Source organism: Sceloporus undulatus, chromosome 3 (genome assembly GCF_019175285.1).
Source record: "Sceloporus undulatus isolate JIND9_A2432 ecotype Alabama chromosome 3, SceUnd_v1.1, whole genome shotgun sequence".
In the NCBI taxonomy this organism is placed as follows: domain Eukaryota; kingdom Metazoa; phylum Chordata; class Lepidosauria; order Squamata; family Phrynosomatidae; genus Sceloporus; species Sceloporus undulatus.
The window spans coordinates 199,303,864-199,329,974 of NC_056524.1; the positions used below are offsets into that span (position 1 = coordinate 199,303,864).

Here is a 26,111-nt window from a genome sequence, read left to right on the forward strand (position 1 = left end):
GGTATATTAATAATAATAATAATAATAATAATAATAATAATAATAATAATAATAATAATAATTTATATTTCCCGCCTCTCCCTGCGGATCGAGGTGGGATTACAACCAATAAAATCAAACAATACATTTACACAATACTACATAAAATCATCAATAAAAACACGCCAAAATACAGTAAAATCATTAATATAGCCAAGTCGTTGTCTGTGTCTGAATTATTGAATCAGGTGTAAAAAATTCTGTAAGATCCACTATAAAAGATCAGGTGAATAGGCTCGCTGGAAGAGATCTGTCTTAAGTGCCTTCTTAAAGGCTTCTAAGGTGGTGATGAGATGGATCTCTACCGGTAAGTTATTCCAAAGTGTGGGGGCTGTGGCTGTGAACGCTTTCTGGGAAGTTGTGATTAGTCTGGTCTTTGTATGTTCCAATAATTTCTTCCCGGATGTTCTGAGAGTGCGGGGAGGATTGTGTAGGGAGAGGTGTTCCCTCAAGTAACTCGGGCCCAAGCCATGTAGGGCTTTAAAGGTAATAACCATCACTTTGTATCGGGCCTGGAAGCTGATTGGCAGCCAGTGTAATGATTTTAGTATTGGAGTAATATGGTCAGATCTGGATGTACCTGTGACCAATCTGGCTGCAGCGTTTTGGATCAATTGAAGCTTCCGAACTTGGTACAAAGGAAGCCCCATGTAGAGCGCATTACAGAAATCTAAACAAGAAGTTACCAGAGCTTGTACCACTGTTTCAAGGTCCCTCTGAGCCAGGTAGGGGCGCAGTTGGCGTATCAACCGAAGTTGGTACCATGCACTCCTGGCCACCACGTCCACCTGAGATGACAGCTGTAGAGACGAGTCCAGGAGTACTCCCAAACTGTGAACTTGGTCCTTTAGAGGAAGTGTGACCCCATCCAGGACTGGTTGACAAATCTCCATCCCTGGACCAGGAGTCTCTATCGCAAGCACCTCTGTTTTCTCTGGATTCATCTTGAGTTTGCTTTCCCTCATCCAGCCCATTACCGACTCAAGACAGGCATTTAGAGGAGAGATGCCATCCTTAGTCACTGCAGCAGTTGGGGACATAGAGAAATAAATTTGGGAGTCATCAGCGTACTGATAACACCATGCCCCATGTCTCCGGATGATCTTGCCCAGCGGCTTCATGTAAATGTTAAACAGCATGGGGGAACAGGATGGTGATCTGAGGGTTGCCAGATGTCAGCTCTCTTTTACAAGAGCAGCTGTCTCCCAGCATCACCATCTGGAATCTGCCCAAGAGGTAGGAACGGAACCACTGGAGCGCAGTGCCCCCGATACCCAACTCCCTCAGGCGTTCCAGAAGCATACCGTGGTCAATGGTATCGAAGGCCACTGAGATGTCCAAAAGCACGAGCAGGGTCACACTTCCCCTGTCAATGCCCAGACGGAGATAATCAACCAAGGCAACCATGGCAGTCTCAACTCCATATACCTCCCTGAAGCCGGCTTGTAATGGGTCTAGATAATCGGCTTCATCCAAGACAGAGTTGGAAGGCGACTGCCCTGTCGATCAACTTGCCCAAGAATGGTAGTAGGGAGACCGGTCTATAATTTTTTCTTATCAGGGGATCTAGGAAGGTTTTTTTCAAAAGTGGTTTAACCATCGCTTGTTTAAGCTCAGATGGAAATATCCCCTCCCTGAGGGATGTGTTGATTATAGATTGGAGTAGTGCTGTTACTGCATCCCCTCCCTGGGCGGTCAGCCAGGACGGGCAAGGATCGGGAGGACATGATGTCTTCCTTACACATCCAAGAAGCTTGTCCACTTCATCGGTATTTACAAACTCAAAGCAATCCAGTCTAATGTAGTCCACAGAGTCACTGGATGCCTCTCTTATAGTTTTTGTTGTAATACCGGCATCAAGATCAACCCTTATCTGAGAGATTTTATCAGCGAAGAAGTCATTCAATAAGTCACAACAGGCTTTAATTGGTTCTAAAAGTGGGTTCAGGGTGGGAAGACGCTGGGTTAACTCTTTAACCACTCTGAACAGCTCTGCTGGACAAGACTTTGCTGATGCAATATGAGTAGCATAGAATGAGTTCTTTGCTACATCGATTGTCACGCCATAGGAGCCAAGGAAAGCCTTATGGCGTGACTTGTCAGATAAGCAGTGGTGTCTCCTCCAGTAGCGCTCTAGTCGTTGTGCAGCCCGCTTCATTTTTCAAAGATTTGAGTATACCATGGTTTCTTGTTGGAAGCGGGCCGGAAAGGACACTCAGGAGCAATAATGTCTATAGCCCTGGTAAGATCATTGTTCCAGGTATCAACCAAGACTTCGACAGAATCACCATCATTCCCAACCATATAACCCTCTAGGGCCTCTTGGAACCTTTTGGGTTCCATCAGCCTTTGAGGGCAGACCATTTTAATAGGTTCTCCACCCCCGAAGGGGATATGGGTAGTAACCCCACCTTGACCAGAAAATGGTCTGTCCATGACAGGGCGGAGGTTTGAATTACTTCCATCCACGGATGTTCCTTGTCCATACTAAAGACCACATCAAGTGTATTACCAGCACAATGTGTTGGACCTGATACTAGTTGGGACAGACCCATGGTGGTCATGGAACCCATGAACTCCTGAGCTGCACCTGTCAGATCTGATAAGCCAGCCTCGAAGGGGGTGCTGAGGTCCCCCAGAACGAGAAGCCTGGGAGTCTCCTGCACCAGCTCCGAGACCAGTTGTGTCAGCTCGGCAAGGGAGTCTGTTAGCCCATGGGGTGGACGGTAGACCAACAGAATCCCCAGACTGTCCCTAGCTTTCAAGGTCAGGTAAATACACTCAATGTGATTCGTTTTCCGGACAGGTCTCCTGATCAAGGTGATGGTACTTTTATGGACTAAGGCTATACCTCCCCCTCGCCCACTTTCCCTGACTTGCTCCTGAACAGTTTACCCAGCTGGGAGGGCGTTGACCCATGTCATGCTACTATCCTCACCCAGCCAGGTTTCTGTCATACAAGCCAGGTCGGTGTTCTCCTCCTCCAGCAAGTCATAGATGATTAGCAACAGAACAAGACACATGCAAATCACTCCTGCCTTTCCAGGTCACACAATATATGTACCCAACTCCTTTCCAGGCAAGAAGATGCCAGCCATAGATCCTGGCAAAATGTCAGGAAGAAACTCTTCTAGAACATGGCCACATAGCCTGAAAAACCCACAAAAAACTATGGATGCCTGCCATGAAAGCCTTCAACTTCACATTTCTATGAAAAATGTCCAGCATTTTTCATATAGGCATTTAGAATAATTATACCTACTTCAGGATCTATCCTACATCTAAGTTCTACAGGAAAAGTAGCTGTTGTGGGAAGGCCTTGGCTTGTACAGTCAGATCTTGGAAAGACTCCTTCAGACGATAGCAACGCTGGCTGAGTCATTGTTAATTCAAAGGCTCTTTAAGCTGTCAGATCTTCAATAAATATCTTTCTCTCTATTTAAGAGGATATGACAGTTCTAATTTCTTTCTCTTTTGTTACAAAACAAGTCAAGGAGGGGCTGTAACTCAGACACAGATCACAGGTATTGCATATATAACATCACAATCCAACCCTTTATGTTATTCCCCCCTTGCACATCACTGACCTGATTTGGCAGCTCTTCCTTGAGTACTCTGAGGATTTGAATAGCTAGGAGTAATGATCACACCTGACCCCATCTCTGATTCTCCCTTTTTCATTAAAATTATTGCATCCATAGTCTACAGACTGTGTGTGCAGGCTAATATCTACTCTGGTGTCCCAGTGACACTGATCAGTAGAGATGTCACAGCCTTCTGTCTCCTTTATGATTGTCTGCTAAGTGCTGGCTGAGGGCCAGGGCAGAAACTGGCAAGGCAGAGAATAATAGCTGGAGGACATCAGAATTTTAATTCCACTGCCAATGAACAAGTACTGTATTGCTGGATTACACTTGAATTTAAACTAATTTAGCCTTCTAAACTTCAAAGGCACTACTTAACCAGTCTACATTCAAGTATTCTTATTTAACTATGCTAGGGTCTATTGTAATTATGTAGAAGTATATATTCAATAAGGCGGGGGGGGGGGGGAGACACACACAAAAACCAATAACCCTTTGCAAAATACAATTTCAGTCTAACCTGTTCTCCTAAGGAGTTTCCATGTTTACTGTAGCTCAACAATGCCAGTAAACTATAGCTGTTAACAGCTTTAACTGACAGATTATTTAGGGAAAATGCATATAGTACAATATCTTCTGCTGTTATTATTTCCAGCCTCCTGGCTATATTAGAAGCTGGTAGCTGTGAGTGGCAGAGTGGGGGACCTAGATTTTCTGTTCAGTGGAACGCACAGAAAAGGCCGGGGAACTGAAGCACCCCTTCAATGGAACCTACTATTCCACAATCCAAGTAGTGAACTGACTACCAATATCATAGAATGACAGAGCTGAAAGAAGCCTTTAAAATCATGTACTCTGTGTGGCATAGCCACAAGGAACAAACTCCTCCTTACTCCTAGTGTACATTTCCCACACAGGGTTTCATTACTTCTGTAATCCTAAAACAAACAGTACAGTAGGTTAATATTTCCACATAGGGCAAAATGAAACAAATACCTGAAAGTGATGCATTTATTTCTGAGCTTTTTGTAATCTAGTCAGGGATTTGTTATTATGCAGAATTTAACAATACAACAAACAAACTCCAATGTCATGACAGTTGCTCCCCTTCTGTTCCATAATGAGCCTTTAACCCCCAGTGGTACTGTACTGAAGTTTAAGAAGTAACCGTGAAACTTAAAACAATAAAGTATGAAATTAAATCTGTACCCAATGCTTACAGTCATATGAAAGTTGCAGCATTCTGCCATACAACCTTGGTTGTAATGCACCAAATAATGCCATGTTATTGTGAAGGGGACTAGAGGCCAGTCAAGTGCAACCAGAAACATATGAGAAGCAAATGGAATCAGAAGTCTCACCTTCTTGATGAAGTGGTCATGAGGAAAGGGTTATTTATTGGTGTTAGCTGACTCCAACTAGCATGGGGTTAATAATACTAACATACTTTGTCAATTTCCCAAATGCAACATCCTCTTAGACTTGGTCTTGTTTACATAGTTCACAGTCAACATGCTAGTAAGTCACATTCACCAGCTGTACTTTGTAACTAAGTAATCCCATATTTAATTAGTTCTTTGAATAAAACAAATAAAATCACTCTAAAGAGATTCCACAGAATGAATAGTTTTTATAAAACACGCAATAAAAAATCGAACATTTTAATCAGTCAACCAATTCATATGGAAGCAGCTTTTTCCTGCTGCATTGTCTTCCTGCCAGACCTATTGATGTTATGACTTCCTGATTTAGTGTCAAGATATACAGAATGCAAAATAGCACACTATTTTGAAAGATCAGTCAAAATCCAAACAGCTATGTCTAAGAGGAAAAAAGTTGTGGGAAGTTGTAGTGAAAAGGTTTAAATAAACAGGCTACTTTTCTGGATTGCATTTTAGTCCAACCCCTGGTTGGACTAAAATCCAATCAAGAAAAGTATCCTCAGTTTAAGACTTTCACAGCCAGCATCCATAGTTTTTTGTGGGTTTTTCAGGCTATGAGGCCATGTTCTAGAAGAGTGTATTCCTGACTTTTCACCAGGAGCTGTGGCTGGCATCTTCAGAGAATGCTGGCATGGAAGAGGGTATATATACTGCTGGTTGAGAGGAAGTGATTTACATGTTAATCTGTGTATTGTTCTGTTGTTGAATGACAAACAGGGTGTCTATTTAATTAATGTTAATTAATGCCAGCATTCTCTGAAGATGCAAGCCACAGTTGCTGGCAAAACATCAGGAATAAAATCTTCTAGAACACAGCCTCATAGCCCAAAAAAAACCCACAAAAAACTATCATCAGTTTACAGTATTTAAATATTTGTTGACACAACTTCCTTCCTCTTCTTTAAATACACCTTCCCAAATACAGCAGCAAAGATGATTGGCACTGTGTGCAGCAGGCCAGAATAAAATAAAAAAGAAAGAAAGAAACCTCCATCTTTACATGTCTGTGCAATGATACCATTATTGGGTTAAAGGAAACAGGAAATGACTTGAGGACTGGAAATTAGCAAAGACAACTATTTGTCTTCCATTTGTGAGCTGCCATAGGTGTTGCCTCTCAATTCCAAGTAACTTTGGAAGGAACTGATTACTTGATCCTTTCCAATCTGTTTTTTTTTTTTAAGTAGAAAAGGAGGGGAAGGGCAAAAAACCTCTTTAATTGGTTTTTATCTTAGAGGTGATATGATAGCCCTGTTTACATATTTAAAGGGATGTCATATTGAGGAGGGAGCAAACTTGTTTTCTGCTTCTCCAGAGAACAGGACATGGGGTAATGGATGCAAACTGCAGGAAAAGAGATTCCACCTCAACATTAGGAGGAACTTCCTGACAGTAAGGGCTGTTCAACAGTGGAATACACTCCCTCGAAGTGTAGTGGAGTCTCCTTCCTTGGAAGTCTTTAAACAGAGGCTGGATGGCCATCTGTCAAGGATGCTTTGACTGAGAGTTCCTGCATGGCAGGGGGTTTGGACTGGATGGCCCTTGTGGTCTCTTCCAACTCTATGATTGTATGATTCTATATTCACATTTGAATCTCTGCCACACTCACTGGAAATGAGACACCTTGGTTTTATTGTTCAGAGGTTGAAGGCAAGTATGGCTCCTTGCATTTCCTCTTTAGTTACATAGATCTATTTTATTTTCCTATCATATTTTCCATCACAATGTACATTTTATAAGAAATACATAAAGAGTCTATGTATTATTGTTTTGTAAGGGTTGACTGGGCTCCTCCAGGCACTCAGATATTTCAGAGGACTATTTGCTTAAATAGATAACAGTGGATATATTACTTACTTGCTTCACTTTTTTCAGTTGGGGAAAAAACAGACAAATTTTAATTGGAAATTACTAGCATTGAAACTAGCATAGTCCTTTCAGTTAGTATAATACAGGGGTCTGAGTGTTGAGGGCTGTAATTCTGGGAGAAAATGGTTCAAATCCCCACTCAGTCATAGAAACCTTGGGCAATTCAGTCTCTCAGCCTTAGCAGAAGACAATAGCTACCTTTCTCTGTAGTGGAAGAAAGATGGAATAATAATAATAATAATAATAATAATAATAATAATAATAATAAATGATATCAAGTCTCCTCCTATGCCAGGGTCATCCTAAGTCAGAGTCCACTTGAAGACACAGTGATCTTGGATAATTCTTGGAAGGACTTGGCCTAACAAATACATACAAATGCTTCTGTCTTTGATTAAGAAAATAGAACAGATCTATGTAAAACTATATAATTTTCACCTGAATAATGCTATGATAATTATACTGAATAATTGTACATTTTTTCCTAATAGGGCCCCTGAAGGAAGCCAGATGCATAAAATGATAGGTTACCAATAAATCTACATCACAGACAGTAGAATTTCAGCATTGTAGAAGCATTTTCTTTCTCAATTATTAATTGTCACAAGATTTCCAAACAAATAACTACTTTATCAGTGAATCTTAATTCTTATTATATACTGTGTCCAAAATACAGCAATCTGAAAAACCCTAATAATATTAGGGTATTTTTTCAATCTTTTTGCCTTTATAATACTTATATTTGAAAATCTTACTGATTCAATTAAAATCACAACAGGGAAGTTGCAAACCTAAGGACAGTAACTAACCTTGGTCTTCAGCACTTTTGTGCTTAAAAGTAAACACCACTCTCCTAATTATGCTGTAGTGAATGTTAAATGACACTGCAATAGCAAGATACTCTAGGAGAAGTGTATTATTTAAAAGGAAGATGACAACCTCATACATCAGAAAAAGCTAATGTACTATAATAGAATAAATAATGCAAAAGCAAGTTGTAGTTTGCTGTACCATATCAGTTTACGGACACGCAGATTCTGTTACCATTTAGAGTTTCTCTTTGATGTATGTGTCATCCACACAGTATTGCTTTCACACACAAATTCTGAAGCAAAGCATATTTCATTGAGAGGATTTTGTTCATGCTCCAGCATCATGTGAAGATAGGGAAAGGAGATTGGAAAACCTGTTTGCTTTGCCCTGTTGAAAAGCTCATTCATTAGAGAAGGATCTCAGACCACCGAAAGCTGCAATTCTATCCTTCCTTACCTAGCACGATTCCTCCTTGAACTCAGTACAGTGCGCCCGTGTTATACATGGGTGCGGCTTATGCAGCTTCCATTATATGCTGCAAGCCTGTGCCAGAAGAAGCCTTAGTGCTCCAGGAAGAAGTAATGGGGCGCGCCACGTGCACAAGCCCCATTACTTCTAATGGGGCTCAAGCATAAATGTTTTTTCCCTTACGTGGCCCCGGAACGGATCCCTGCATAAGGGAAGTGCGCACTGTATATTTAAGTGCTAAAGTGTGAGTTGCTATGTAATACATACATGAAAGTACATGTTACATCCTGCTAAATTCATGGGGTTATTAGGGGATTGTCTGCAATGTGCAAAATAAAGTGGATTCTAACCGACTCGAAGCCTACCAGTTTAGATGAAATACAATGCAAACTGGGTGGAAACTGACACAAAGCTGTGCAACAGCACTAAAAACTGAAACAAAAAGTTCTGATTCTTTGCTTTAACATGGAAAATGCATATCATTGAACAAGCATATAAACTGCACAGAGTAAGTACAAGAATGCTGAAATGTGGAAGCAGTTTGGACCACACGCCTTGGGGCCAGTGAGATGCAGCTGCCGGTGTCATCACGCACCATATGTTTTTTTCTGTTTAAGCATACAAGAGCATGAGTGGCCAGCTGCACCATCTTAGGTTAAAGGACTTCCACTTGCACAATGGAACTTTCTCTCTCTTTGCCTCATAGCTCCCACTGCATCCCCCCCAAATGTATTCCATAGGGTTTTTTTTGCAAACCCCAGTGCAGATCTAAGCACTCATAGAGGACTAAATATGAAGGCTTGGCAGACACATAGATACAACTTACTGCATTATAACAAAATATATTTACCTTACACATTCTGGATCAGTCTGAGGTTTTTCAGAAATTTGGTTTTTTTCCATTTCTAAATACTTTGTGGTACATTTAGCTTCTCTGATTTCATTTTCAAAACCTAAAAAAGAAATCACGGCTTTTATATTACATATTTATTATACAATAGGTACTATCACATTATAATCCCAACTTTCAATGAAAAAAAATAGTACTAATGGCTGCCCAAATAAGTACCTACTGAAGACAGTATAGAATTCAATGTAGACTTCAAATACTTCAAATAATTTAAATAATCAAAAGAGTTTAAAAGGCCAAAGTGAAGGGATGCATCTTTCTACTCTCCCGAAAATGAAATGGGTTAGGATATAAATATTTAAATAAATTAATAAAAGAATGGGTGGGGTTGTCCCTTAAATAATGAGTCCCCAAGCAGCTTGTACCTCTAAAGTTTAAAACCATCTTGTTAAAAGAGCCCAACGTGAAACTGGCAACCAATGCCAGTTCACTACTATCTACTACTTGGCATCTTTGCTGCCATATTTTTCACCAATGGAAATTTCTGGAGACTCTTCACATAGAGAGTACTCCAATAGTGTAACCATAATGTAACAAAGGTAGAAAAGACTGTTGGTATGTCAGTTTATTTCTAAAAAGGTCATAACTGACCCACTAAATAGAGCTGTGCAAAACCACTTCTTTCCACCTTTGCCACCTGGAATTCCAGAGACAGTACAGAGTAAAGGAATATACTGTACCAAGGCTATGAACCTGATCATCCAGGTTGATTCCAAATCTCTGAGCCCTTCCTACCACCCAAAATCACCTTCAACTTCTCAGTGTTTAATTTCAGCCTAGTTCATCTAGTTTAGTGGTTCCCAACCTGTGGGTCGGGACCCCTTTGTGGGTCGAATGACCCTTTCATGGAGGTCTGCTAAGACCACTGGAAAACACCTATTTAATTACAGTTATGAAGTAGCAATGAAAATAATTTCATGGGTTTGGGTCACCACAACATGAGGAACTGTATTAAGGGGTCACGACATTAGGAAGGTTGGGAACCACTGATCTAGTTCACTATCAAATTAAGAGAACATTAAAGGTATCAAGTGTATCCTTGGTGATAGTCAATAAGGAGCAATAGAGATGAGTGTTACCAGCATATTTGTTACACTTCATTCTGAAATTCCAAAGTACTTCTTCCAGCAGCCCCATGTAGACTGAGAAACAGCTGGGGAGGCAATTTTCATCCTTGTACCCCCATGGCAGTCCACAGACAGTCAGATTAAATATAAGCAAAAGCCTGTGAGAAGAAACTACTTCTGGTGTGCAATACTGCCATGTTTTCGTCTGTTTTTGGCAGATTCTTTATATTTTCAGCCAGTTTGAAAGTCAGGGGAGCTGTCACTTACACTGACATTTTGGCCATCAGACTTTAGAATGATTTGTGGGCTTGTAGGAACTTGAGAGGCAACAAAAAGGGGGCTGGAGCCAAATATGGCCTGTACGATCCCTACCCATGATGTATATACTGAATAACACAGGGAACAAACAGAATAGATGGCACAGCATATGCAAAATGCTACAGTGTTGAACTGTGATCTGTCAGTATGAACCTAAAAAGAAACACCAGGATTGCAGTAGGGTCCCTCTACTGTCCATGTTAACCAGGTGGTCCATAAGATACTATCCCAAAAGGTCAACACTAAGTGGGCTGGGGCATAGATCATCTGCCAAATGACCAAAGCAGTCTCACCCCAGCTCAAAACTCAGTTGAAATGGGTACTGTTCTAATTAATTACATAATGCTATAATGAACAATTTTGTTTTATAAAAGATACTTCAAGGAAGGGCTATAGCTCAATGGCAGGATACATGTTTCTAATGCAGAATGTCCCAAGTGCAGTCTGCTGGCATCTACAGGAAGGGCTCTCTGAATGACTCTGATTCAAACCATTGGTTTCTCTCTCCCACTATTGTCAACTCTGATATCAGCAGCTCTCCAGGTTTTAGACAGGATTTTTTTCTAGACCTACTTGAAGATCTTTGGTATAGGCCTCACCCTTCCTAGACTCCAAAATCAGATGAAATTGTGTGTTCAGGGTGGTATGATGGCTCATAGCCACATCAGTAGTCTGACTCCATAGAAGGCACCCTCCTATGCTTATCAGCTTGTGTGTTACAAAATTAATATTTAAAGAACATCCTATTATTAGAATACAAATCCTGGGTAACAGTTTAACGTTAAAATATTTTCCAGTTGGATTTAGCATAAACCTAAACAGTGAAACACAAAGAGCACTAGCAGAATGGGAAAATGCATGTGAAACCTTCATCAATTTTTTAAAAAAACGATTGCTTTATTTGTGCATTCATCTTACAATTTGTATTCATTTAAAAACATGATGAAATAGATGAGACTAAATTTAGTCCTGTGTTGGTAGTTAAAACTTCCCTCCCACTTCACGTTGTCCAAAATCTGGCTCTGGAGGGTTTCTATGGGGAGCTGCAGTGAGAAAGGGAATCATTTCCCTCAGTTTCACAGGATTTGCATTTTGTCTGTGAACAACCACTTTTGGATCCTGCCCATGATATTGTCTATTATTATTATTATTATTATTATTATTATTATTATTATTAGTATTTATACCCCGCTCTTCAGTCAAATGGATATCAGAGCAGCTTTTCATTACATTATCTGTCATACAATATTTTCTATACAAGATAATTTACCAGATATATTTCTTAAACCATTCTTAAACATTAAATTAACTGAACATTGGACAAATAAAATACCTTTGAGTTTCTTCTGGAGAGTAAATAAATCTTCTTTTAATTCATTCTTTTGTAGCTGAAACATTTTTAATTGAGCATTTTTGTGCTCCATTGACTCTATTTCTAAGAAAGTAATAATTTTAAGTCAAGAGTCCATTAAAGATATCTTCACTACACAACCTCAATGCTTATCCTCCTCTCTAGATATTATACTTATCCTCCTCTCTAGCTATTATGAAAGAGAACAGACACACGTATTTGGAGAGAAAGAGGGAGGTAGAGAGAATCAAGCTTTCCAAGAAATTATGATGTATTTAATAAATACATGCAGAATTATTTCTTAATAACTGAAATACAAATTTTAACTACAGTATTACATGAACTATTCCTAATTCTGCATGTATTGTCACTGGATATCATTTTTGTGGAAAAGCAGAACATATACTTTAATAGATAGATAATAATAAATGTTAAAATGTTAAAATCTAATAGAAGACAAGTTATTTATTATCAACAAAAATACATATTCCACATATTATACGCTTTCAAAATCAGGACTACAAAAGTAACACATAGGAAAAAAGCTAACAAAAGTTTATTACACACATTGCTGTTGTTTATGTTTGGTAGTATATTTTCTGGAGATCTAACAGCATAGTTTGAACTTTGTAGAGCAATGGATTAACTACTGCTGTTTCTTGTCTTCTCTTTTAAAACTCTTTTGAATTACTAGGTACAAAAGTGAAAGGGCAAACTAAAATCATCTGGTGAAATGTGTTACTACGATCCAGTAAGTATATCTGTGTGCCTGACAAATTGTGGCATGTTGTTCTTTGTTGGCACAATCAAGTAAATAACAAATGTTTTACTGTTGGAAAACATTAGTGAGCAGTTCATATTCTCATACAGTATCATAGCTGTCTATGTATTTGCACAGAAACTAGAAGCAGAATGCAGCCTTGGTTAGTTAACCTGAAATAAAGATGATATATGGATGAGAATTATGTTTATTATTAATATTTGTATAACTAGGTACCTTACAGGAGTATCTCTGTGTTTCCATAGTACTAATGAGGTGTATTTATTTTTTAATTTGCTTTTCCAAAATTCTGGGATCACATTTGCTCTTCCTCCTCCACAATATTTGTTCATATAAGGCTGATTCGAGGAAATGTGTCAATTACATTTATGTGATTTGGCAATACAGTACTGCATGCATGTTCCATAAGTCATTTAAAAAAAACCAGTATGATATATATTGTCTGGTATATATTTCCAGAACAACAGCAGTGGGAGGTTCTGTGGCTTTCCTTTGTTACCTCCAGACCAGAGTCAACCCTTTTCAAACATTATATATTCAAATTCAAGGTCCGTTTGTGTAGTATATTCATCAATAAATCCCAAACACAGATAAAAACAAAACAAAATTCAACCACAGCAGAAACCATCATTATTGTTTTTACTATGTGCTGCTGAAACTGCCCCATCAGCTACTGCTGCCACCACTGCCCTTGTCAACGCTATCTACTAACTGAAGAGTGAGTGAGTGAGTGATTTCATACTGAGCAATGATAATTTTGATATCTGTACTGACTGCAAAATTAATGGAAAATCCTATTAATGTGAGGTTTGTTTGGTTTTTTTAAAAAGAAAAACAAAACTCTGCAGGATTTCATGTAACACTATATTTTCTTGGCAGCGACGGGGGGAGGGGGGAGGGGGATGAAAATTATACTTGGCCAGTATAGCAAATTTGTGTTTATAGTTCATGGATACAAAAATACCAAGAGCCACTACTTAAGAATTCAAACTGAGATAGCTACTGACTTTGTTTGTTGTCTAAAAGTATTGAAAAACTGCATGGTGAATACACTAACTGTTCTCTTCATTCTACAGTAATGTCTCATGGATGGAGTGCATGGAAACAAGGACTGGAAGGAGCCATACGTCTGACCACCCATGTCCAGCTACAGCAGCACAGTTTGCAGTTAATGTTGCCTATAAAGACCATGCTTGATGCCCCAGTAAAGTGTGTTGTTCTTCAGTCTAGGCAAATCATTACCCTAAAATTTAATAGGACTTTTCAGCTTGGAAGAGAAATATAAAATTGTAATGCCACAGAGCTACAGCATAGCCATTTATATTTGCAGATATTCCAAGATAAAATAATTAAATTCAAGACATACCATTTCTCAAAACATTTTCTTTTTCTTCCAGTTCACATATTTCAGCTTGTATTCTTTTTTTAATTAAGATCTCCCTATTGGATGTTAACGCATATTCATTGTTGAAGTCTGTAAGTTCCTTCAAAAATTTGTCATCCTCTGTGGCATTTTTTCTCTTGATCTCCATCTAACAATGTGATAAAATAAATTTTAAAAAACATTATGGTGTATCAGGAAAAATAATATTTGTTAAAATAAAACAGAAATTTGCATACACACATATGTGTACCCATGTGCACTTGCACACATACACAGAGCTATGCTGTTGTTGTGTGCCTTCAAGTTGTTTCTGACTTACGGCAACCCTAAGGCAAATTTATCATGGGGTTTTCTTAGCAGGTTTCTTCAGAAGGGGTTTGTCCTTGCCATCCTTTTGAGGCTGAGAAAGTGTGACATGCTCAAGATTCCCCGTGGGTTTCCATGGCCAAGCTAGGATTCAAACCTGATCTCTCAGTGTCCTAGTCCAATGTTCAAAACCACTATACCACCCTGGCTCTTTAGAGATAAATTAACCATACCATATTCCTATTGACAAAACGCAAACTGTTATAGAATTATACAGCTGGAGAAGGCCTAATGGGTCATTAGGTCCTGCTCAGTGCAGGATCTACAGCTAAAGCATCTCCATCAGGTAAAATGTCCAGCCTCCTTTTGAAGACATCCAAAGAAGACCCCACAACTTCTCTAAGCAATTGATTCCATTGCCAAACTGCTCCAACTATCAAGAAGTTCCTTTTAATGTTGGACTGAAATCTACTGTCTTGTAACTCCAACCTGGCCTTACTCTCTTGGAGCAGCAGAGAATGGGCCTGCTCCCACATCTTTGTAACAGCCCCTGAGGTATTTAAAGCATTAAGAGTCTTCTCTGCAAGCTGAACAAGCCCAGCTCCTTCAACCTTCCCTCATATGTTTTGTTCCTCACAGCTCTTGTCACTGGCAGGATACAGACCGCCCAAAAAGGACGGTCTGCCACCGCCTCCATTTCCACCAGCAGGAAGCCTCGGCTGCCAAACGGTGAGGCTTCCCGGCGGCGGAAAAAGAACCCGCAAAAAGCAGGTTCTTTTTGCGCTGCACTTGCGACGCCTGAGTGTGCAAATGGCGCACTCGTGACATCACCAGCGCGACGGGACGTGCAGATGCTATGCATCCGTTGCGTCAAAATGGTGACGCCCGTGTGTACAGGGCGCCACATTTTGATGCCCCCATCACGTGGTAGGGGTGAGGCTGGTATGGACGCTGCACCCTCGGCCAACCCCCAGCACGTGATGGGGCAGCGCAAAGGCCCGTTTAAATTGGGCCATTGTTATCCTTCTCTGAACCTGCTCCAACATGTCTAAAACAAGTGTCTAGAACTGAAACATAGTAATATAGTAGGACTATTACTTCCCTCATCTTGCTTGTCCCAATTAAAAGAGGCTAAAATAATATTCACTTTTTTGCTGAAGCATCACACTGCTGGCTCATGTTTAACTTATGATTAGCAATAGTCCCAAAGTCACTTTTGCATATAGTACTGCTGAGTTATATACCCCACATCCTATGGAGGTTTACTTGTTAAAAATACCTGTGATCTGCAGCAAAAAGAAAAATTCAGATTTTGGATCCAAATACAGTTAGTTCACAAACAATGGATGAAACATGTCTCTTACTCAGTAGTCTCAATCATTTTTGCTTTAAATAAGCACTTCTTATTTCGGTATAATTTGAAGCAAAACAACGCACTTAACGAAATAATATGTTTTTGTGAGCACAGATGCAATAAAGGTTACACATCTAAAGTGCTTTGAAAATGAATAGCATCATATTCCCATGCAATTAATTGTAAATATAATTTTTTGATGAAACTAGTGGGGTGTTAGCTTTACAACAAGGATTCAGATCTATTTTTAAAACCTTTTATCAAACAAACTAAGAATGAAAATTCATTAGTTTAACTGAAAGGAAAAAAAGAACAGCAGAAGGCATTAAAAACAAAACAATACCAAGTGGGAAACATGGTTTCCAAATGTCAGTATATATTTATTAAAAACTGCCCAACATGTTTTACAAAACAATATTCCTTCCTCAGAATAAACTGTAAACAAAGCTAAACTACACTGAAGCAAGTTAGAATCAGCAAAGATAGAAGTACCATTATTAAAAGTTAGTACTTGGATGAGAGTCCACCAATGAATACCAGGTGCTGTAGGCTATATTTCAGAGGAAGGAACTGGCAAAATCATCTGAGTATTTCTTGTCTAAGAAAACCCTATGAAATTCACCGGGTTGCTTTAAATGAACAGGTGACTTGAAGGCAAATACACACAAACATCCTGTTCAAATGTATAATTAAAAGACATAGTGTAACTCAATAACCATCTTTCTAGCTGCTAGTATTCTCTCTATGATAAGATATGGCTGCCCTAATGATTTATCAATAAATAGAAATCAGTGATCTAAACTGGTCTTCATTTGGTGAGTAAGAATATAATATCTGATCTCAGCCTGACTTAAATTCGGTTGAAACAGAACTACTCCCACTATACAAACAAAGGTGATTCTGAAAAAGTTGATGCCTTTTGCTCTAAAATATTCTCATTGGAAACATACGAAAGTTTCAAGTAGAATACTCTTCTGACAGAGAAGCTCAGCTTTCTGTTTTTCTAAGCTCTCTTCCCTTTTCTTCAAAATCTCCAAGTGAAAGAACTTTTCAGAAAGCAGCTGAACCTACAAAAATAATTTTTGAAAAATATTAGTTATAAAAATTGAGTATAACTGGTATTTTAAACAATGGCAGTTTACACACACACACACACACACACAAACTATATTCATATATTTATGGATATGTAGATATAAAGTTCTACATATGACAAACTGATGCAGATTTTAAAAGCAAAACGTGGCATGCCATTCCTTTATGATCAGCAATATATCTCTGGCAATGTCAGAATTTGACTAGCCTTCTGAAACTATATCCTTTACTGTCATATTTGCATAGAATCAAATATGTGACTCAAAGCTCCAGATTAAGATGGTATAATGTAATTAACCATAAATGCATCCTGTTTCTGGGCTTCAGAGGAACAAAGAAGACTAAGCGCAGAGCAGCATTTTTAGCTGGTGAAGAAATTGAAATCTCACGACTTAGTACCATCTCTGATATTCTATCTCCTGCCGACAAAAGCCAAAATTTAGAGTTGAATATGTCCGATAATTAATCTCCCCATTAAGAATATGAATTTAGTAACCCTAATGACCAAGGATTAAACTCCCAGAAACCCCAGAGGAATAAAACATCTAGAACTTGTCAGGTTTTCTCTCCTCTTTTCAGTACTATAGTATCCAGGGATGTTCAAACAGAAGAAAACAAATAAAACTACACAGGCTGGAATTTATTAATAAAAAATAGAAGATTACTTTGTGGTTGCTTCTACAAATATGAGAGAGATAATTCTATTTCACAAATGTTTGAGCAGAAATTTAAAAATTTAGCTAAACATTCCTCACTCCCTGCTGTTTTACACATTTCTAAGATATAATAAAAATCAGAGAAGTTACAAGTATCTTATGCACCCTTATGAAGAAGGGAGGAGTATAAAACAGAATAAATAATAATAACTACAGCAATAATGACAACAAAATGATATGAACAGAGGCCCTTGATTACCTAAATACCCCTTTTAAAATGCAAACAGAAAGTATGTTTAAACTAGGTACAAACTGAGTATCCCTTATCCAGAAATCTGAAATCCAAAATCGTCCACATGGGCGGCTGAGATAGTGACACCTTTGCTTTCTAATGGTTCAATGTACACAAATTTTGTTTCATGCTCAAATTACTTTTTAAAATATTATGTTTAAAATTACCTTCAGGCTATGTGAATAAGATGTATATGAAACATAAATTAATTTTATGCTATGACTTAGGTTCTATCTCCAAGAGATCTCACTATGTGTATGCAAATATTCCAAATTCTGAAAAACTCTGAAATCCAAAACACTTCTGCTCCCAAGTATCTTGGATAATGAAGAATCAGCCTGTATAGTCCTACCAACTGTTGATCTGACTCACACTCACTTTCATTCCTCTATTTTGCTGCATATTTCATGGTAATGGCTCAGCTTTCCTGCAAAGAAGAAAAACTTAATTTGGGAAGCCTTAAGAATGGGCAGGTTGGTGAAAAAGGAAAAGAAGCACTATGCTCCTTGACTTATGTATTCCATCCAGGCTGCTGAAGAAAGGATTTTCATTTTCAGTAGCAGCACAGAAATAGTTGGGATATGCTGGACAAACATGATTGGAGTTTATGCTGACTGGGCAAATATTCAGTACGGGATTCTGCCCTAAACTACTTACCTAGAACAGCATTTTTAAGAGGGATCATTGAACCTTGAAAGGCAGAATGCTATAATTCAAGTTCTAATTACATGCTACCTAGTTTTTTTGGAAGAGGCCAAAATTCATATTCCCTGGGAGCATTTCTTTGACCACAACCAGTCTCTGAGAAATAGATGTCAAAACATGTTTGAACCCTAAGGTTCTTTTTCCTCTGTGCCTCTTTATTTACAGACGTGGGATTGTGAAGTTCCTGTACACATGAAAATGAAGACCAACCTCTGTAATGGAATTTGAAAATGGAATATAAGTGATAATCATTCACATCTTATTGTCTACTGTATATTATTAAAGTGAATAGCATATAATTAAGTTTCTGTGCTAAAAATATATGGGTATATCAGCGGTTGTCAACCTGTGGATCACAACCCCTTTGGTAGTCGAGCAATCCTTTCACAGGGGTTGCCTAAGACCATTGGAAAACACATACAGTGGTACCCCGGGTTACGAAAATAATCCGTTCCGCTGCGCCCTTCGTAACCCGAAATCTTTCGCAACCCGAAAAAGCCATAGGCGCTAGCGCTGGAAGCCGCGATTTCGTGCGAAAAAGCGCCGAAAAGCACCAAATTTTTTTTCGTAAGCCGAAAAAAAAAACATAACCCGGAACAGTTTTTTCCTATAGAATTTTTTCGTATCCCGGAAATTTCGTAACGCGGTGCTTTCGTATCCCGGGGTACCACTGTATTTCCGATGCTCTTAGGAACCGAGACTAAAATAATTTTATGGTTGGGGGTCACCACAACATGTATTAGAGGATTGCGGCATTAGGAAGGTTGATAACTACTGATCTAGAACAACGTTCCTCAAAGGGATGGCCATTTGACAGTACATCAGCTACTGGTCCCTAGCAAGTTTCCAAGAAAGGAAGAAATATATTGGGTCTTTGGCATCTGCAGGAGTTTGGTTCCAGGATGCCACCATGGATAACACAATCCATGGATGCTCAAATCCTATTAAATACAAGGACATAGTATAATAGTGTCCTTTATATAAAATGGAAAAAAATCAAGTTTGCTTTTTCAAGCTGCGGATGATTGAATCTGTGGATAAAGAAGTCACTGGTATGGAGGGCCGGCTGTAATTGTATCCAATGGACCTTAATTTAATAATAATAATAATAATAATAATAATAATAATAATAATAATAATAGGTTTTATTTATATACCGCCCAATCACTGGGAATCCGAGCGGTTTACAATAGAGGGGATAACAGACAGTTCCCTGCCCACAGGCTTACAATCTAAAAGACACGACACAAAAGGAGAAGGGAATGGTGAGGGAGGAAGGGAATCAGGTCCAGCATTCTTCTCTCCCTCTGAGGCCTGGACCAAGGCAGATGGACCGGAGGGAGGGCTCTTCTTCTTCAGGCTAGCCCCTGATGGAACTGGGCCAGCCTTCTCTCTCCCTCAGAGGCCGAAAGATGACAGTTAGGGAGGGAGGAGCCTCTTTCTTCAGGCCAGCCCTGAAGTGCAAGGTCTTGGCACATGGCAGGGAGGATATTACCTGTCTGTCACACCTTATAGCCTGAGAGAAGCAGTGATCGGAGTAATCTGTCCTCTATGTGGAATGATAGCAAATAAAGTGAGGTTATAAAATGATGAAGGTAATAAGGAGGAAAGCATCAGCATGGTTTTGGGGCTTGAGTGTTGGAATAGGACTCTAGAGTTCAGAGGACAGTGATTTGTGGTTGTTGTGTGTCTGTCCAACTTATCACAACCCTAAAGCGAACATATTATGGGTTTTCTTTGTTCAGAGGGGGTTTGCCTTTGCTTTCCTCTGAGATTGAGAGAGGACAAATCCTTCCAAGAAAATCCCATGATAGATTTGCCTTAGAGTCCCCAGAAGTCAAAAACAACTTGAAGGCACGCAACAATAAACAACAACAACAACAACGATTCTTGAAGTGACTGACAAGCAGATGTGCAGGGAATAGAGATTGCAAGCTTTGAGGTAAGTCCAATGAGGATGGCCCACACAGGGTTGAAAGGAGGTAAATCCTAGCAAAAGTGGAGTTTATCACCAAAGGAGATGGGGAGTTTATCCTGTGAATATCCCGGAAAAAACTCATAATTACGTGTAACGATTTCACACAACGTCACACAAAATCCACCATTAAAGTGGTCACAAAAAAGGATGAATGCACATCTTTTTACTTTCGGGATTTCAGTGACAATGAATTTCCGATATCACTTTATTGGCGTGTGACAATAATTCGTGGAATTACTCGCCATTTCTGCTTCATTTGCAGGGTGCTTTAAATGCGCTTTGATCTCTCTTTAATGTTGAAACCAGCTTTAATGTTGAGTGAAGCTTCATGAAACCCTCCTCAGGGCTGCTAGATATGAATGGCTGGAGCTATATATACCTATTAGAGTCACCAGTTTGGTTGGCTTCCTTACAGGGAGGGAAACTTGTTTCCAGAAACGTGAGTATTCCTTAATCCCAAAGGCTGTCCAGGTAGATTTAGTCCTCCGGGTGAGTATTATCCACTTCACTTCTAGTACCAGACACCTTCCTTCAGTTTTTCTACAAACCAATACCTGTGTACTGTGCTTCTTTACCTCCATCTTGCCAACTCGGGTGACAACAGAAAGACTGAAGTTTAGTATCCAAGAAAGCTGGGGATATCTGAGTGTAGCATAATGTCACCCACTATAAGGTGAAGCAAATGTTTTGATTCTAAAATTTCTGGAAGCCATTTGCAACCTCGCCCTTCTCTCTTTGGGCACTATAAATATTGCATAATAAATTGTTTTCATTGTGATATATCGGACTCCTGTGGGTGACTGAAGAGAGGCCATCAAGAAAGACCATGGATTTGTGTAAACATCTTGACAGAAGTCAGCTTCAATGAAAACTATCACAAGGTAAGTGATGTCCAGAAATGAACCCTGTTGGTACAAAACATTTAAGAATGATTGAAAAGAATGACTTCTTTCCCTCTATTTTGCAGACTTGGTTGACAACAGAAGGACTGAAGTATATAAGAAGGATTTAGTATACAATAAAGTTGGGAATATCTGAGCACAGCATCCCATCACTCACTACAAGGTGAAGCAAAGGTTTTAGTTCTAAAATTTCTGAAAGCGTTTTGCAACCTCATTCCTCTGTTTTTGGGCACTATAAACATTGCATAATGAATTGTTTCCATTGTAGTATACCAGGCTCCTGAAGGTGAATGAGGAGAGGTCATTGTGAAAGCCCATGAATTCATGGAAACATCTCAACAGAGGTCAACTTCAAAGGAAAGTATCAGAAGGTAAGTGATGTACAAGAAGGAAACGTCTAAATGCAGAACATTGAAGAATGATGGACAACATCTCAACAGAAGTTAAGAATCATTGTGGACATCTCAGCAGAAGTGATCTTCAAAAAAAGCTTCACAAGGACTGAAGCTCCAGAATGCAAGAAAGCTGGAAATATCTGAATGCAGCATCCCATCACTGACTACAAGGTGAAGCAAAAGTTTTAGTTCTAAAAATTTTGAAAGCCATTTGCAACCACACCCTTTTCTTTTCAGACACTATAAACATTGCATAATAAATTGTTTTCTTTCTGCATATCAGTGAAGTTTCATGTAACCCTCCTCATGATATGAACGGCTGAAGTTATGCATCTATTAGAACCACTAGTTCTAGGAATATCTATCAATGCCATTATGTGGCATTAGGAGGAATTTCCTGACAGTAAGGGCTGTTCAACAGTGGAACACACTCCCTCAAAGTAGTGGAGTTTCCTTCCTTGGAGGTCTTTAAACAGAAGCTGGATGGCCATCTGTCGGGGATGCTTTGAGAGTTCCTGCATGGCAGGGGTTGGACTGGATGGCCCTTGTGGTCTCTTCCAACTCTACGATTCTACGTACAGCCAAATTTCACTCCCAGGAGCTTGAGGACACCATACAAATGTTGAAAGGGTTCATCCGACTGTGGCCTAAACAGAGAATGCATGATGTTCTATGACTTCCATTGTGATGTGCTTATTGTTCTATGGCAGTTAAGGCTATTGCAAGGTACCCAGGGTGAGGCAGTTAACTGCTGATTCGTGTTAAGAAAAGACAGGAAATGGCTGGTTATTTCCAGTTGTTGTTATTTTACCCTTCCTTCTAGGAAGGGAAGCACAGTTTGTGGGATTTTCGGCCTCAGGTACCAATTTGTCTTGGCAGTTTTATATTTACTCAAGGGAATGGAGGAGGACATTTGATGTTCAGAAAATCTCTTTGGTCAGCCAAGGCAGGAACAATGATATGCGATCCATTCAAGAGAGTGGGCCAAATGGTGGAAAGGAAAAGGAAAGGCTGATGGAAGAGGATGGATTCATGTTGGAAGATAAGAAGATGCTCAGGGATCCATCCATGAAGAGTCTGACCCCCAAATGTCTCACTGCTTCCCAACTGCAGCTCTAGAAGGTTAAGCAGGTTTGCCTGTAGAGCATGGATAAATGGATAAAAACACATTTCCACATTTCCTCCAAACTCTCTTCTTTCTTACTGCCACTGTGATCCATGACTCCTTTCTTTTGGACTCACTTCTTCCAAACCAGCTACCAAGTCTGGTTTGCTTTCTGGCCTGTATAATTTAAGAAATGACTCCAGTCAAGTGAAGCTGCATGAAACTCCTTATAGGCAGAAGATACGAATGGCTGAAGCTGTGCACCTTCAGATGCTCCAGTTGGGTTGGCTTCATCACCAGGGAAGGAACTTTGCTCCCAGAAATGTGAGTACAGTAGAGTCTTGATTATCCGACATAAACAGGCCGACCGATAGTCAGATAGCCGAAAATGTCGGGTAATCCGAGGCTCAGTGTCCTCAAGGGCGGTGCGCACGCACCCGCACCGCCACTGAGGACAAAAGTCCCTCGCCTCGCCTCTCTCCTTCCTCCCTGCTTACCTTAGTCGTTGGATGCAGCCTCCTCGAAGAGGCCTGGGTGCCCGGCCCTGACTTGTCCTCCGTGGCCGCGGAGGACAAGCAGGGGCCGAGGATGAAGCCTCCTTGAAGAGGCCTGGGTGCCCGGCCCTGGCCTGTCCTCTGTGGCCGCGGGGGATAAGCAGGGGCCAAGGATGCAGCCTCCTCAAAGAGGCCTGGGTACCCAGCCCTGGCCTGTCCTCCGTGGCCATGGAGGACAAGCCAGGCTGAGCACCCAGGCCTCCTTTCCCGGGCCTTTCCTCCCCTCAAACGGACTCCTGAGAGTCCGTTTGGGGAGAGGAAAGAGGAAAGAGAAGCTGGGAGGGAGAGGCCTTGGCATGGGCCCAGGCCTCTCTTTCCCAGGCCTTCCCTCTCCCTCAATGGGCTCCCCGGCCAGTCCTCCTCTTCTCGGACCTCCCCTTTACTCCAAAGGGCTCTTCAGAGTCCTTTGAGGGGAAGGGAAGGGAGGCAGGGCAGGAGAGGACTCGGCGAAGGTAAGTAGGGAACAAGGGAGGGAAGGAAGGAAGATGGAGAGAGGGAGGAGGGGAAGGGAGGGGAGGTTGGGGGGCGTCGGATAATCCAGAGTGTCGGTTAACCGAAGGTCGGTTAACTGAGACTCTACTGTATTCCTTAATCACAAAAGCGACATCTGTCCAGGTGAACTCAGTTCTCTGGGTGAGTAGTCTCCACTTCACTTCTGCTCCCAGAATTCGTCCTCTACTTTTTGTGCAAACTGACAGCTCTGCATTGATACTTCTTTTCCTCCATCTTGCAGACTTGGGTGACAACAGAAGGACTCAAATATACAAGAAGGATGTCTAGAAATGAACCTGTGGATGCAGAACATTTAAGAATGAAGTGATCACCAGCAGAAGTGATCTTCAAAGAAATAATCAAAAGGACTGAAGCTCCTGAATGCAAGAAAGCTGGGAATATCTGAGCGCAGCATCCCGTTGCTCACTATGAGGTGGAGCAAATGTTTTGATTCTAAAACTTCTGGAAGCCATTTGCAACCTCACTCTTTTCGTTTTGGGCACTATAAACATTGCATAATACATTGTTTTCATTGTGCTATATCAGGCTCCTGTGGGTGACTGAAGAGAGACCATTGAGAAAGACCATGAATTCAAGTAAACATATTGACAGAAGTCAACTTGAATGAAAACTATCACATGGTAAGTGTTGTCCAGAAATGAACCCAATTGGTACAGAACATTTAAGAATGACTGAAAAGAATTACTTCTTTCCTTCCATCTTGCAGATTTGGTTGACAACAGGACAAACGTATATAAGAAGGACTTAGTATACAATAAAGCTAGGAATATCTGAGCACAGCATCCCATCACTCATTACAAGGTGAAGCAAAGGTTTTAGTTCTAAAATTTCTGGAAGCTATTTGCAACCTCATTCCTCTGTTTTTGGGCATTATAAACATTGCTTAATGAATTGTTTCCATTGCAGTATACCAGGCTCCTGCAGGTGAATGACGAGAGGTCATTGTGAAAGCCCAGAGATTCATGGAAACATCTCAACAGAGATCAACATCAAAGGAAACTATCAGAAGATAAGTGACGGACAAGAAGGAAACGTCTGAATGAAGAACACTGAAAAATGACGGAAATCATAAGAGAAGTCGACTTCAAGGAAACTGTCAAAAGGTACATTTTGTGCAGAACATTTAAGAATGATTGAGGACATCTCAGCAGAAGTGATCTTCAAATAAACTATCACAAGGACTGAAGTTGCAGAATACATGAAAGCTGGGAATATCTGAGTGCAGCAGCCCATCATTCACTATGAGGTGAAACAAAGGTTTTGGTTCTAAAAATTCTGGAAGCCATTTGCAACCTCACCCTTTTCATGCTTTATAAATATTTGCATACATTTTTCCTTCTTTCTTTCTAGCATAACAAGCTTCTGCAGGTGAATGAGGACAGGTCATTGTGAAAGCCCATGAATTCATAGAAACATCTCAACAGATGTCAATTTCAATTTTAAAGGAAGCTATCACAAGGTAAGTGATGTACAAGAATGAAACCTGTGAATGCATAACATTTAAGAATGACGGACAACGTTCCAAAAGAAGTTAACTTCAAGGAAACTGTCACAAGATGAGTGGTTTCCAGAAATGAACCCTGTGGATGCAGAAAATTTAAAAATGAATGAAAACATCTCAGAGGAAAGGCACAAACCCATGGACCTACATCTAGAGCAGGGGTAGGCAACCTTTTTGAGTCGGGGGCCAGGTTGCTGTCCCTCAGACAACTGGGGGGCCGAAGCTGGGGGTGGAGCTTCCACCCTCCAGGGGTGGAGCCATATGCTGGGGGTGGAGCCACATGCCAGGGTGGAGCTTCCACCCTCCAGGGGCGGAGCCACACATTGGGGGTGGAGCTTCCACCGAAGCATCATCATCATCACCACCACCACCACTATCATTGTTACAGCAGACCTTTGTTACAGCACTTTGGAAAGTCACACTGTCTCACCTTCATAAATAATAAAAATGATGAAATGAAATAAAAAGCAATAATAAAAATAATGAAATAAAAAAACAAAAATAAGTGTTATATATTTTTAAAAAATAATGGAAAAAACCCAAGGCAGACCTGAAATGACTCACATTTCCACCTCCTCCCCCTCTTTCTCACTGAGAGGGGATTTTGCAGAAAGAACACCCAGGGCAAGTAGTAGTAATAATAATAATACTAATAAAATTACAAGCAAGGAAATTACTAAAATGCAATTGAAAATAAACTGCAGCAAGCATGAACACAGTTTCAACTCT

The 26,111-nt window shown here is 40.1% G+C and overlaps 1 protein-coding gene across 1 annotated transcript in view; it reads right to left on the bottom strand.

Annotated features, from left to right (window-relative positions):
- Positions 1 to 26,111, bottom strand: part of CCDC172 (coiled-coil domain containing 172) — a 53,550-nt gene that overhangs the window by 15,226 nt on the left and 12,213 nt on the right. The window contains exons 4-7 of the mRNA XM_042456203.1: positions 16,637 to 16,753; positions 14,009 to 14,174; positions 11,844 to 11,945; positions 9,066 to 9,168 (exon numbers count right to left, since the gene is read on the bottom strand). Coding sequence (XP_042312137.1) covers positions 9,066 to 9,168; positions 11,844 to 11,945; positions 14,009 to 14,174; positions 16,637 to 16,753 — 488 coding nt within the window. The remainder of the gene's footprint in view (positions 1 to 9,065; positions 9,169 to 11,843; positions 11,946 to 14,008; positions 14,175 to 16,636; positions 16,754 to 26,111) is intronic.